Raw genomic sequence first — 12,875 nt, forward strand, 5'->3', positions numbered from 1 at the left:
GACTAGTCTGTAAGGATTTGCCTATTCTGGACATTTCTTGTAAGAGGATCGTGCATTTGTGGACCAGATGTATTTCAAAAGCTCAGCCATCAGGATCTCCGCTGGCCACGGGATTGGTCGGCGCGGGTTGGCTGTGCGCGGGGCGTCCAATCGCCTTCGAGCATCGGGAGGAGGCAGGTGTAGGTGGCTGGAGGCTGAGCGCCTGAGGCGGGGGCGGGGGCGGGGGGCCGAGGCCCGGAGCCGGCGGCGGTCGCTGGCCGGCGCCCAGGGCTCGGGCATGGCGGGCTGGTGGCGGGCGCTCCCGCGCGCGGCCCGGTCCTACCCTTGGCCCACGAACGTGTTGCTCTATGCCGGGCTCTTCTCAGCCGGCGACGCGCTGCAGCAGCGGCTGCGGGGCAGCCGGGCAGACTGGCGGCACACGCGGCACGTGGCCACCGTGGCCGTGGCCTTCCACGCGAACTTCAACTACGCGTGGCTGCTCCTGCTGGAGCGCGCGCTGCCGGGGCGAGCGCCGCGCACCGTCCTGGCCAAGGTGCTGTGCGACCAGGTGCTCAGCGGGCCGGTGCACGTCTCTGCCTTCTACTCCGGTAAGGAGCGGGGCCAGGGACCAGGGGGACGGGGCTGGGGCACGGGGCTGGGGTTTCAAGGGGCTGGGACGGGGCAGGAGCCTGGGGCTCTGGGAGCCGGGGGCCGGGGACCCGGGCTGGAACCCTGGGGTGGGGGCCCAGGGGTTCAGGGGACTGGGAGGGTCGGGGCGGGGGCCGGAGGTCGAGGTGCGAGGGTCGAGAGGTCTGGGGACCGTGAATTAAGGGGTTGAGGGGGAAGAAATTGCTGGAGGGGCCAGGGGTTAGGAGGCCAGGGTCGCAGTTGGGATGCTGGGGTTGCACATAGTCTGGGCTGGAGGTTTCCGGGGGGCCTGGGGCGTAAGTAGGCCGGAAGTGGGGGAGGCAGGGCTGGAACCCTGAAAAAGGTCCATGGGGATGTCGAGGAGATGCCAGTTTGTTACCATAGCTGCTGCGACCCCGGTGACCAAGTTGTGGGGCGGGGATGGTCCTATTCCCGGGAAATCCGCGCCTGGGGCTAGGGGCCTCCTTTGCGCTGGTGGGATACGCCTTTCCAACACAAAACAAAATGTGGGGGGGTTCAGGATGGTGGGGGCAGCGCCGGTGGGATCTGAGGGCCGACCTGGTTCCCCCCAAAATGTGTGCTCAGGGCGGTAGTCCTGCTTTCGTAACAAGATTTACCTGAAGGGAGTCCCGTCCCCATATAAAAAGCCACAGAAAATATGAGGAGACCTTGGACCCCTGCCATGAGAGGACTCTGTACCTGTGAGAGTCCAGGGAGCCCCATCCTCAGAAAGGCCGCCCTGGAGCCTGTGGGCCTGACTTTGGGAACCTTTCTTAGGGCCCTAAATTCTAAGAACAGTGGAAAGGGCTCTGTGGCCTTCATCTTCATAGCGTTTTCTATTGCTTGGAAGGGAATGGGCAGGGGAGGGGCACCCATCCCCTAAGAAAATTCAAGGGTTCTGGGCCTGGCCTTGGCATTGGGGATCACATACCCCCCCAAGGGGTCTTGTCAGGGGCTGTTAGTGCTTTTTTCTAAAAAGTGAAGTGGCCGTCACCACTTTGAAGGAAACTACACTGCCCCATGGATCTTATTTTGGGGGCCAGAGTCAGTCACAAACTCCACAGGAAACATGCCCGTGCAGTGTCAGCCACATGGCCCCTGGGGTCAGTGAGGTCAGGGGACAGAGGACCGGAGAGCAGGAGCTGCCTAGTTTATCTGATCTGTGGCTGATCCCAGTTTGTGACTTCCAGGCCAGACTGGCAAACAAGTTCCTCACGCCTGTTACTGCAGTGGCCTTGTACTTTGGTGATGACGCGGAGGGTGGGGGTGTTGGCGTTTGGGAGTCAGATTCCTATTTAATCCTCAAACAACCCAGCGAGGCAGATACTGTTTTTCCCATGTTACAGATGAGGAAATCGAGGCTCAAAGGGCATAAACAACTTGCCCAAAACCAACACAATCCATGACATGGTCTTCCTCTCGCTGGGGGAGGTCAGCGTGCCTGACACCAGAAAGATGCTGCAGTCAAAGGGTTGCGGGGGCCTGTGGTTCAGGCCCAAGGCCCCTGAAACCAGTTCCTGCCCACACTGCTGCTTTGCTTTGCTTTTCAAATTTCTGGGCCCTGTTTTCCTCTCCTTGTGTTAAAATGAAGGGGGGTGGGGGGCTGGTGGGAAGGGGGTGGGTTGAATGTTTGTTCAAGGCACTTCAGACTTGGAAATTGCCTGTATCAGGTGATCCTTTGTGCTTGGGCTCCCTTGGGATTAAAAGTTCTGGCTTGGAATCCACACCTGGGTTGGACTTGGGTCACTGAGCTCTTTTCCTCCTCTGTAACTCATCCGTCCTCAGCTGAGGGTTAGGAGGGTCAGATGAAAGAAAGCACATAAAGTGCTTAGCCCTTAATTAGTGCTGGCTAAGTGGAATACGGTATAACCAATATTGGGCTCGGGTTTCTTATGAGTCCTGTTCTAAGGAGCCCCTGCAGGGCTTCCCTGGTAGCACAGTGGTTCAGAATCTGCCTGCTAATGCAGGGGACATGGGTTCGAGCCCTGGTCTGGGAAGATCCCACATGCCTCGGAGCAGTTAAGGCTGTGAGCCACAACTAATAAGCCCATGTGCCACAACTGCTGAAGCCTGTGTGCCTAGAGCCTGTGTTCTGCAACAAGAGAAGCCACTGCAATGAGAAGCCCGAGCACTGCAATGAGGAGTAGCCTCTGCTCTCTGCAACCACAGAAAGCTTGCCACAGCAACAAAAATCCAATGCAGCCAATAAATACAAATAAATATATTAAAAAAAAAAGAACTCCCTGCAATTGACTAAAAAGATTCTATTTCCCTTCCCCCCTTCTTTATTCCTAATCAGAATTGGTGGAGGCTTTCATTTTCACACCCTTCCTAAAACAGGATGGTTTTGTCCTTGTTCCCTGACTTCCTTTTCAGGGTTGTTGAACATCAAAGTTTTCCAGATGTTTTTAGGAAGGCTGAACTGGTGTTCTGCTTTCAAATTCTGATTAGAAAGACTCTCAGATGGGAAATCTGTAATTGCTAGAATACCCAAGGTCCAGCAGCCTTTTTGAAAAAGAAGGAAATTAAATTTAAAAAGTTTTAAACATTTCACAAAATGTTCTGAAGGGAGAGAAGAAAACAGTCCCACTGGGCTAACCTTGAGGTTTTTGTGAATTCTCTTACAGCTTAAAAAAAAAATCATTCTGCTATAACTTTGTACCCTGCTATTCTCACTGTTTATCATCATTTTAACATTTATCTGCATTTAGAATGGAGATTATCTTCTGTTTTCACTGTTGTATCAGACGGAACGTGAGTGAGTGATAATGGCGGTTTTCTTGCATATTGGAATAGAAAACTTGAACGTGAACTGGTACACAGGATTCCTAGCAAATCTTTTAAAATTCTTTTGGCATGTGTTTCTGCAAATAGGTATGAGTATTCTCCAGGGAGAAGATGACATATTTTTGGACCTGAGACAGAAATTCTGGAATACATATAAGGTAAGACAGACTTCTGAAAATGTAACCAGGATCGTTTTATATCTTTTTAACATTAAGTACATTTTAATAAAAATATCCTGAAATTAGGGCTCCAGTTGGTTGGCACAAGGGTATGATATTTTGACAGATCTTAAATTTGTTTTGATAGTTGAATGAGAAGCTTTAAGAGTGTCTATATGTGAGTGTCTCTGAATTTTAGTTAGTGATCACAGTGATTTTTGGAGCCAAAAGAGGGTATTGTAAAATAGGAATAGGAGAATGTGAGCAGCTTAATGGAATCATTCTCACATTTAGAGCTGGTGTGTCCAGGTGTGCATTCTGCTGAGTCCCTATGGAAGGAACCTCTTGACATCACAAAGGTATTTACGGAGAAGGAACATGTTTCCCAGGCTTATTCCGAGGCTTGAAGCAAGTTTCCTCTTGTCCTCTTTGCTCAGTACAAATATATATAATCCAGTCCCGCAAACATGTATTCATTTATTCAATGAAGATTTACTGAGCAGTGTCCTCAAGGCCTGGCAAAGTCAGAGATACTTTCCATCTCTGGCCTAGAGCGTGTTTGATTCTATTAATGACAATGAGGTACATTTTCAGGATTCCAGAATATACACAGCCTGGCCTAGGGCTTCACATCTACTTAATTCCCTATCAAAAGCAGTGCCAAGCCACACCCAGCCATCTCCCTTCTCCATCGCCCCCCAACCCCCCACACACTTCCAGCATCTTCTCTTGAATGATTCTGAGCATGAGAACCAGTATCCCCCACTTGGTGGTTGAAGACAGATGACAGGGAGGGTGGAAGCCACGTGCTGCCCCCGAGCCCTTCTGCTTAAGGACAGTTCCTTCTTTCCGGGGGAAAGCATTCAGAACTCTTGTTACTTCTCTTGGGGCAAAAATTATGGGCCCATGGTGACATCCAATTGTGATTTTCTTCTGATTTACTTTGGCAAAAGGAAGAAGTTTTCCCATGATGTCATAGATCCCGTGGAGATAGGTATATCTGACATTTACATGAAGAGCGAGCCATCAGAGTTGTGAAAGTAAGGGGCTTTGACGAAGGATTTGCAGGTATATCAGATTCTCCTTCCTTAATGGAGATGTTAAGGTAGAAATGTGGTGACTTTTGCACACCTTTTTAAGAACAGTGGTTCAAGGACTTCTCTGGTGGCGCAGTGGTTGAGAATCCACCTGCCAATGCAGGGGACGTGGATTTAATACCTGAGCCAGGAAGATCCCACATGGCTCGGAGCAACTAAGCCTGTGAGCCACAACTACTGAGCCCACATGCTGCAACAACTGAAGCCTGAGCGCTCTAGGGCCGATGCTCCGCAACAAGAGAACACACAGAAATGAGAAGCCCCCACACCACAATGAAGAGTAGCCCCCGCTTGCTGCAACTACAAAAAGCCTGCATGTGCAGCCAAAAAATAAAAAACAATAACAGTGGTTCCAAATGAGTCAGTTGCATCTATGGCGTTGAGAAGAAAGAGGGTACCGGCCATCTGATGGCCAGCACCATTTGGGGACTTTTCTGAAGATCTCCCGTGACAAGAAGCTATCTGCTAGGCATTGCACTAGGTGTTAGTAGAAGATAACACAAAGTATACTTACATATACATATATACACATACATACATGTATATATATGTATACACACACACACACACACACACACACACACACTGATACTGCCTTTAAGGGACTTACAGTGTAGTGGGGTAGATAAGTAAATAGACAAGCATTAACCTCAATGCCACAAGCAGTGCTCTGAGTATGTACTGGGTCCTAGAGCAAACGCGTACTTAGCACAGCATGGAGATACAGGGATGGGGCTGAAGGAAGGCTTCCTGGAGCAGGTGATGCCTGAGTGGAGTCTTAAAGAACTCAGGGGAGATAGGCAGATACCCGGGGCCTTTCCAGGGGCAGAAGGAAGAGAGTCAGAAATGCATAAAACACTGTGGTGTACCTGTAAGGGAGAAACCCCAAGGGGTGCTGTTCAGAGAATATAAACTATGAATTGAGGAGCAACTGCAAATGAGTTTGGATGTTGGAGCATGTTGAAGGCCAGGCCAAGGATCTTGAACTTTGGTAATAACTGGCAAGGGAAACCAGTTGGGGGGGTATTGTGACAAAGTTCACGTTAAGAAATAATGAAGCAATGGGCAGAGGAAGGATTTGAGAAATACTTAGGAGGTAGAATTGGTAGGTCTTGTTGATGGATTGGAAGCAGGGGTGATGGGCAGGGACACATCTAGGGTGACCCACCCGCATTTACTGGGCGGCACTCAGCATTCTTTAACCAAGAGCCCACTTTTCTCTCCCAGTTATTTGGTTATTTCTCTTCTATCAGCATGGACTCGGGGATTCCCATTTTATTGATGGTCTGTAATTCATTGCTGTGTTTAATTATTTTTGGTGTGCAGATATCCCAGACTTGGCCAGTGAGAGTTGCTTCAAGCTGCTCCTGTGTCCTTGTGACACCATGCCCTCCCCCCATTTTTTTTTTAAGCCACTTCCTTAGTTTATGTCATAAAGATAGATGTTCTAGGCTCATCTTGTACCTTCTACCTGCCCTGCCCTGGCTCTGGAATCAGCCATTTCTCTAAGGAGTCCTTTTCCTTTTTGTGGGGGATGGCATAGGAGACCAAGATCTGCAAACTGGGTGTTGCTACATTCTGAAGGAAAAAATTTGCCATGAGAAGTGAAACTGGGCTTCCTAGATGGCGCAGTGGTTAAGAATCCACCTGCCAATGCAGGGGTCACGGGTTCGCTCCCTGCTCCGGGAAGATCCCACATGCCACAGAGCAACTAAGCCCGTGTGCCACAACTACTGAGGCTGCGCTTTAGAGCCTGTGAGCCACAACTATTGAGCCAACATGCTGCAACTACTGAAGCCCATGTGCCTAGAGCCCATGCTCCGCAACAAGAGTAGCCACGGCAATGTGGAGCCCGCGCACCACAACGAAGAGTAGCCCCCACTCTCCGCAACTAAAGAAAGCCCACGCACGGCCAGAAAGACCCAACACAGCCAATAAAATGAATAAATAAATGAATAAATAAATAAATTTATAAAAAAAAAAAAAGTGAAACCATGTTTGGATGGCATTAATCTCCTGATCATTTTTCCTAAAGTAGTAAATTAGTAAATTCTTAAATGAGTATATGCTTTATTTTTAATATTTATTTATTTATTTATTTATTTAATGCTTCCTGAAGCCCCTCTTTTAGGTGGCTACCACCCAACTTTGGCTGTACATCAGATGCCCAGATTCCTGGGTCTCACATGACACACTCTAATTCCACCAGCTTGGATATCTAAATGAGTATATACTTTAAAATTTAAGTAGCTTTTATTGCAATGGTTTATTGTAGAAATTTTAGAAAATAACAATTAGTTAAAAAAAGAAAAAATAATACCACCTTTATATTACCAGTGTAACACTGCTTTTAAGGACTATTTTAAAACCTCTAGCTTTTTTTTTTTTTTTTTAAGATATAATTTACATACCAAGACCTCTGTCTTTAAAAAAAATCCATAATGATGACCCTTTTGTCAGAATGTACAGGTTAAAGCTTGTTAAAATAAAAATCCTTGGGCTTCCTAGGTGGTGCAGTGGTTAAGAATCTGCCTGCCAATGCAGGGGACACAGGTTCGATCCCTGCTCCAGGAAGATCCCACATGCCACGGAGCAACTAAGCCCGTGTGCCAAAAAAAAACAAAAACAAAAAATCCTTTTTTTTTTTTTTTGGCTGCACCACGTGGCTTGCAAGATCTTTGTTCCCTGACCAGAGATAAAACCTGGGCCCCCCGCAGTGAAAGTGCGGAGTCCTAACCACTGGACCACCAGGGAAATCCCCCAGATAAATCCATCTTAAAAGCTCAACTTGCTCCGTAGCATGAATTAGTTAGAATATATTATTATCAAATCACCATAAAGAATGGTTTGGTCTATAGTTTTAAAAATTCATTGACGGTCCTGTATTTTATCAGTATTTCCCTGCATCGTTTGCTTGGGCAAATAGGAAAATTGCAGTATATAATATGTGTTATTTTGAAGGCAATTGTCTTCCAGAATGGGTACTGATTCAGGTAGACTTTTTATTGTAGATTTGTGAATATAACTAATAAATATCTTTATTCTAGTGCCTAACAGCTGTTTGTACAACTCCCCACCCTCTTCCACTTGAGAGACCATAAGTAGTTGAATTTAATCTGCTTAGTCTGAAATATAATACCACCTCCGCATGCCACCTGCCTGGTGTTAAGAAAACACTTTATAGGATGAACTGTGTGATTCTTTTGTGTGATTAAAAAGCAACCTAATAAAGTTTTTCTCTATTCCAGAGTGGTCTAATATACTGGCCTTTTGTCCAGGTGAGTTTCAAACTACTTAGAATGCTGACTCATGGGTTTGGTTTATGTGAAGCCTAAAAGACTCTCTCTGTCTGTTACAGCTGATCAACTTCAGCCTGGTTCCTGTTCACTGGAGAACAGCTTACACTGGACTCTGTGGTTTTGTGTGGGCCACCTTCCTATGCTTTTCACAACAGGGTGGTGATGGCACCTTGAAGTCAGCTTTTACTTTACTTCGTATGAAGGGGGCAAATGAAGCTGAAACGCTCCCAGAGAAATGACAAGTCAAGAAATCCCTGAAATTGACTAATTTTTTTTCCTTAAGCACAGAAGATTGCCTGCAGATGAAATACTCTGCTTACCAGTTATGTGCTCCATTTTGAAGAATTACTATTCCATAGACCCAATTGTTTTTTAACTAGCAATGATAACTTTCAATTTTATTCAAATCTCCTTTTTCTATTTTTAAAAATTAATTAGGTTGTGCCAGGTCTTAGTTGCAGCAGGCAGGCTCCTTAGTTGCAGCATGTGTGTGGGATCCAGTTCCCTGACCAGGGATCAAACCCGGGCCCCCTGCATTGAGAGCATGGAGCCCCAACCCCTGTGCCACCAGGGAAGTCCCTCAAATCTCCTTTTTTTTTTTTCATTTTAATCAGAAAGTATTATTTATACTTCTCTAATATTTTCAGTTTTCTAATACTTTTGGTTAACATCAGTAACAGTGGCAAAGTGGCATTTTATAATCATTACTGTTTCTGGTCTAATATTTTATTGCCAGTTGATTTAAGGAACAAATTTTGATTGTATACATCTCTCTTCTAAAATCTCAGGTTATCTCACTTTGGGATCAGATTACCTTTTATACCAAAAATAGTCCTTATAGTAAATTTCTGTTTATACAGAATTCAATCGGGAAGATTGAATAACCAGGTTTTCCCCTAAAATACTGCATAGTAATTTATTGTTATGCTAATTCTAAAGTTCTCCAAGTACATTTTATGTTAAAAAAAGTGTATGATTAGTGACTTGTATAGAGTATATTTTTCTGATGTCTTCTACTTTTGTGGTTTAAAATTTTTTTTTTAGTTGACATTTTTTAGTTTTCAGCATATTCACTTGGCTAAATATCCCATTTCCTAGATATACAAAATATACAAAATATTTGGCTTTTAAAAGAAATATATTGAGTGAAGTTTCTAAAAAAAATTAACAAGTTTTCTTCTGGAGGGATGAACTCTATTCCATAAAATTCCAGAGAAAATAGTTACCCCCAAATTCACATTGATGTTATATTTTTTAAAATTAGTGCTTTAATATAAATCATTATAGGTAATCTTTAAGGTAGACATGAGAAACTTGATCCAGTTTTTTAGATTTACTCAGTTTTTCTAACTTCAAGACTAGTGGGTTTAGCAATTATGTGACTATTTCAAGAAGTTTTAGCAGTTTTCACACGAGAATTGCATCACTATTCTGTTGCAATGGAGTGTTTTACAGATCTAAAGATGTGAAGCACTGAGATGTTAATATACTTATCTTGTGAATTTATATTTAAGATTAATTTAAGAATGTATGCCCAAATATTTTAAGTATATAATTTATATAACTTGTAATATAAATTTATGTCATAAGTAAATAACTTTCAAGTATGTGATTTATTTGAATTTAATAGATATGAATATATTTTACATTATTGGGGCAAGAGTAAGGAAATTTCTTGATAGTTTAATTCTAAAATAATTTTTTTTTGCAGTTTTTAAAAGTAGTTCGTACAACAGAAAAGCTATTTCACAACATATAAGAACACGTTTTGTCATTTAAAAAGTATATCCAGAGTAACTATAGTAAGAACTACCAGGCAATCTTTTAGGTGAGTTTCAGTATTACTTATGGTGGAAGAATAGTGTTTGGGAAAATATTTGGGAAAACAAACCTTGTTTATACTGTCAAGGGGGAAAAGCTTATTATTCATAAAAGTATGATAATCTTTATTCATAATGTGTTAACTCTGTACTGCAGAGAATATGTAGCATATGTTCTCTGAATTTTTGCAAATAATACCCTTTTAATTTTTATCCAGGAGTAGTTTTGTGTTTCAGTGTGAGAAATGGAACTTGTCTGAAATAATGCAATGTTTGTAAAACATTGGTAAAACACGCTCTTGACCTTCCAGGGTTTAGAACAGAGCAGGTGGCTCCTGTTCTTCTTCCAGATTTCCACATTCCATAAGATGTCTTTAACTTGCCTGTGTGTTGCCCCCTGGCCCCTCTTCTGGCCCCTGGTTGCTCAGGCAAAGGCAAAACATTTCATTCGTTTGCTTTGACAGAGCTGAAATGGACTGGATTTTCAGAACAACTTTACCTGATATGTGTAGAAAACAAAAGGGGAATTTAGAGGATGTCAAAAGATGTCAAAAACATTTTTTTTTTTTTGAAAACAGCTTACAGAATATTGCTTTCTGATCCTGGGTCCAGGGATTTGGGGAATTTACCCTATAGTTGTAATAGCACCTGCTCAGCTTTCCTCCTTTTCTGACTCCCTGATGGTCACCGTATGGTGATGCCATTGGCCACCACCACCACCAGGGAGTTGTCTTCTTGGCCCAGCTACCAGTAAAATCAAGAGTGCCCAGTCCTGTCTTTTTTGGACTCCTGGTTTCCATTTCCAGTCTCAGATATAGACCTTTTACCCACATAACTGAAAAATGATTTCTCAACTCAGAGGAGATCTTTTCCTTCTACACAAGTGGATGCAACAACCTTTATTGTCTACCAGAATAACCATAGTAGATAACATTTCATAACCCTCATTTCCACCAGAATAACCATAGTAGATGACATTTCATAACCCTCATGTAAATAATAAATGTTATTCAATGGCCACTAGTTGGGAGTATAAGTTAAAAAAAATTGATAATCAGGTTCTCAGGACATTTAATCCAATTCATCATGCAGTGCTTGAACAGCATCCGTGACAAGTGGTCAATAGAAAGCTTCCCATAAAAACTCTCCAGAAGGTGGGCATAGAGGGAACCTACCTCAACATAATAAAGGCCATATATGACAAACCCACAGCAAACATCATTCTCAATGGTGAAAAACTGCAAGTATTCCCTCTAAGATCAGGAACAAGACAAGGATGTCCACTCTCACCCCTACTATTCAACATAGTTTTGGAAGTCCTTGCCACAGCAATCACAGAAGAAAAAGAAATCAAAGGAATCCAAATTGGAAAAGAAGTAAAACTGTCACTGTTTGCAGATGACATGATACTATACATAGAAAATCCTAAAGATGCCACTAGAAAACTGCTTGAGCTAATCAATGAATTTGGTAAAGCTGTAGGATACAAAATTAATGCACAGAAATCTCTTGCATTTCTATAGACTAACAATGAAAGATCAGAAAGAGAAATTAAAGAAACAATCCCATTCACCATTGCAATAAAAAGAATAAAATACCTAGGAATAAACCTAACTAAGGAGGTAAAAGACCTGTACTCAGAAAACTATGACACTAATGAAAGAAATCAAAGACAACACAAACAGATGGAGGGACATACCATGTTCTTGGATTGGAAGAATCAACATTGTGAAAATGACTATACTACCGAAAGCAATTTACAGATTCAATGCAATCCCGATCAAATTACCAATGGCATTTTTCACAGAACTAGAACAAGAAATTTTACGGTTTGTATGGAAATGCAAAGTCCCCGAATAGCCAAAGCAATCTTGAGAAGGAAAGACGGAGTTGGTGGAATCAGGCTTCCTGACTTCATGCTGTACTACAAGGCTACAGTGATCAAGACAGTATGGTACTGGCACAAACACAGAACTATAGATCAATGGAACAGGATAGAAAGCCCAGAGATAACCTATGGTCAACTCATCTATGACAAAGGAGGCAAGGATATACAATGGAGAAAAGGCAGCCTCTTCAATAAGTGGTGCTGGGAAAACTGGACAGCTACATGTAAAAGAATGAAATTAGAACACTCTTTAACACCATACACAAAAATAAACTCAAAGTGGATTAAAGACCTAAATGTAAGGCCAGACACTATAAAACTCCTAGAGGAAAACATAGGAAGAACACTCTTTGACATAAATAACAGCAAGATCTTTTTTGATCCACCCCCTAGAATAATGGAAATAAAAACAAAAATAAATAAGTGGGACCTAATGAAACTTCAAAGCTTCTGCACAGCAAAGAAAACTATAAGCAAGACAAAAAGACAACCATCAGAATGGGAGAAGATATTCATTTGCAAACAAATCAACAGACAAAGGATTAATCTCCAAAATATATAAACAGTTCATGCAGCTCAATATCAAAAAAACAAACAACCCAATCAAAAAATGGACAGAAGACCTAAATAGGCATTTTTCCAAAGAAGACATACAGATGGCCAAGAGGCACATGAAAAGCTGCTCAACATCACTAATTCTTAGAGAAATGCAAATCAAAACGACAATGAGGTATCACCTCACACGGGTTAGAATGGGCATCATCAGAAAATCCACAAACAGTAAATGCTGGAGAGGGTGTGGAGAAAAGGGAATGCTCTTGCACTGTTGGTGGGAATGTAACTTGATACAGCCACTATGGAGAACAGTATGGAGGTTCCTTGAAAAACTAAAAATGGAACTACCATATGACCCAGCAATCCCACTGCTGGGCATACACCCAGAGAACACCATAATTCAAAAAGACACATGCACTCCAGTGTTCATTGCAGCACTATTTACAATAGCCAGGACATGGAAGCAACCTAAATATCCATCAACAGATGAATGGATAAAAAAGATGTGGTACATACATACAATGAAATATTACTCAGCTGTAAAAAGCAATGAAACTGGGACATTTGTAGAGACATGGATGCACCTAGAGACTGTCATACAGAGTGAAGTGAGTCAGAAAGAGAAAAACAAATATTGTATATTA

General features: G+C 43.0%; 1 protein-coding gene across 2 annotated transcripts; it reads left to right on the forward strand.

The window, feature by feature from the left end:
• The first annotated feature begins 277 nt into the window (after nt 1–277).
• MPV17L (MPV17 mitochondrial inner membrane protein like) lies at nt 278–8,411 on the forward strand. 2 transcript variants are annotated; one of them, XM_057696063.1, is made up of 4 exons: nt 278–587; nt 3,502–3,572; nt 7,918–7,947; nt 8,028–8,411. In XM_057696063.1, exons 1-4 carry the CDS (start codon nt 278–280, stop codon nt 8,205–8,207), a joined length of 591 nt encoding a protein of 196 aa, XP_057552046.1. In that variant the 3' UTR covers nt 8,208–8,411. The 2 variants fall into 2 exon arrangements, with proteins under 2 accessions (XP_057552046.1, XP_057552047.1); XM_057696064.1 differs by lacking the exon at nt 3,502–3,572 and having other exon boundaries at nt 8,028–8,211.
• The last annotated feature ends 4,464 nt before the right edge of the window (nt 8,412–12,875 follow it).

Source organism: Hippopotamus amphibius, chromosome 9 (genome assembly GCF_030028045.1).
Source record: "Hippopotamus amphibius kiboko isolate mHipAmp2 chromosome 9, mHipAmp2.hap2, whole genome shotgun sequence".
Classification (NCBI taxonomy): Eukaryota; Metazoa; Chordata; class Mammalia; order Artiodactyla; family Hippopotamidae; genus Hippopotamus; species Hippopotamus amphibius.

Bases quoted from the DNA above. Each gene is read 5' to 3' on its own strand.
- MPV17L (XM_057696063.1), top strand. From the start codon at position 278: ATGGCGGGCTGGTGGCGGGCGCTCCCGCGCGCGGCCCGGTCCTACCCT. The intron at 588-3,501 runs GTAAGGAGCGGG...TTCTGCAAATAG, and splicing joins CGTCTCTGCCTTCTACTCCG to GTATGAGTATTCTCCAGGGA. The intron at 3,573-7,917 runs GTAAGACAGACT...TCTCTATTCCAG, and splicing joins AATTCTGGAATACATATAAG to AGTGGTCTAATATACTGGCC.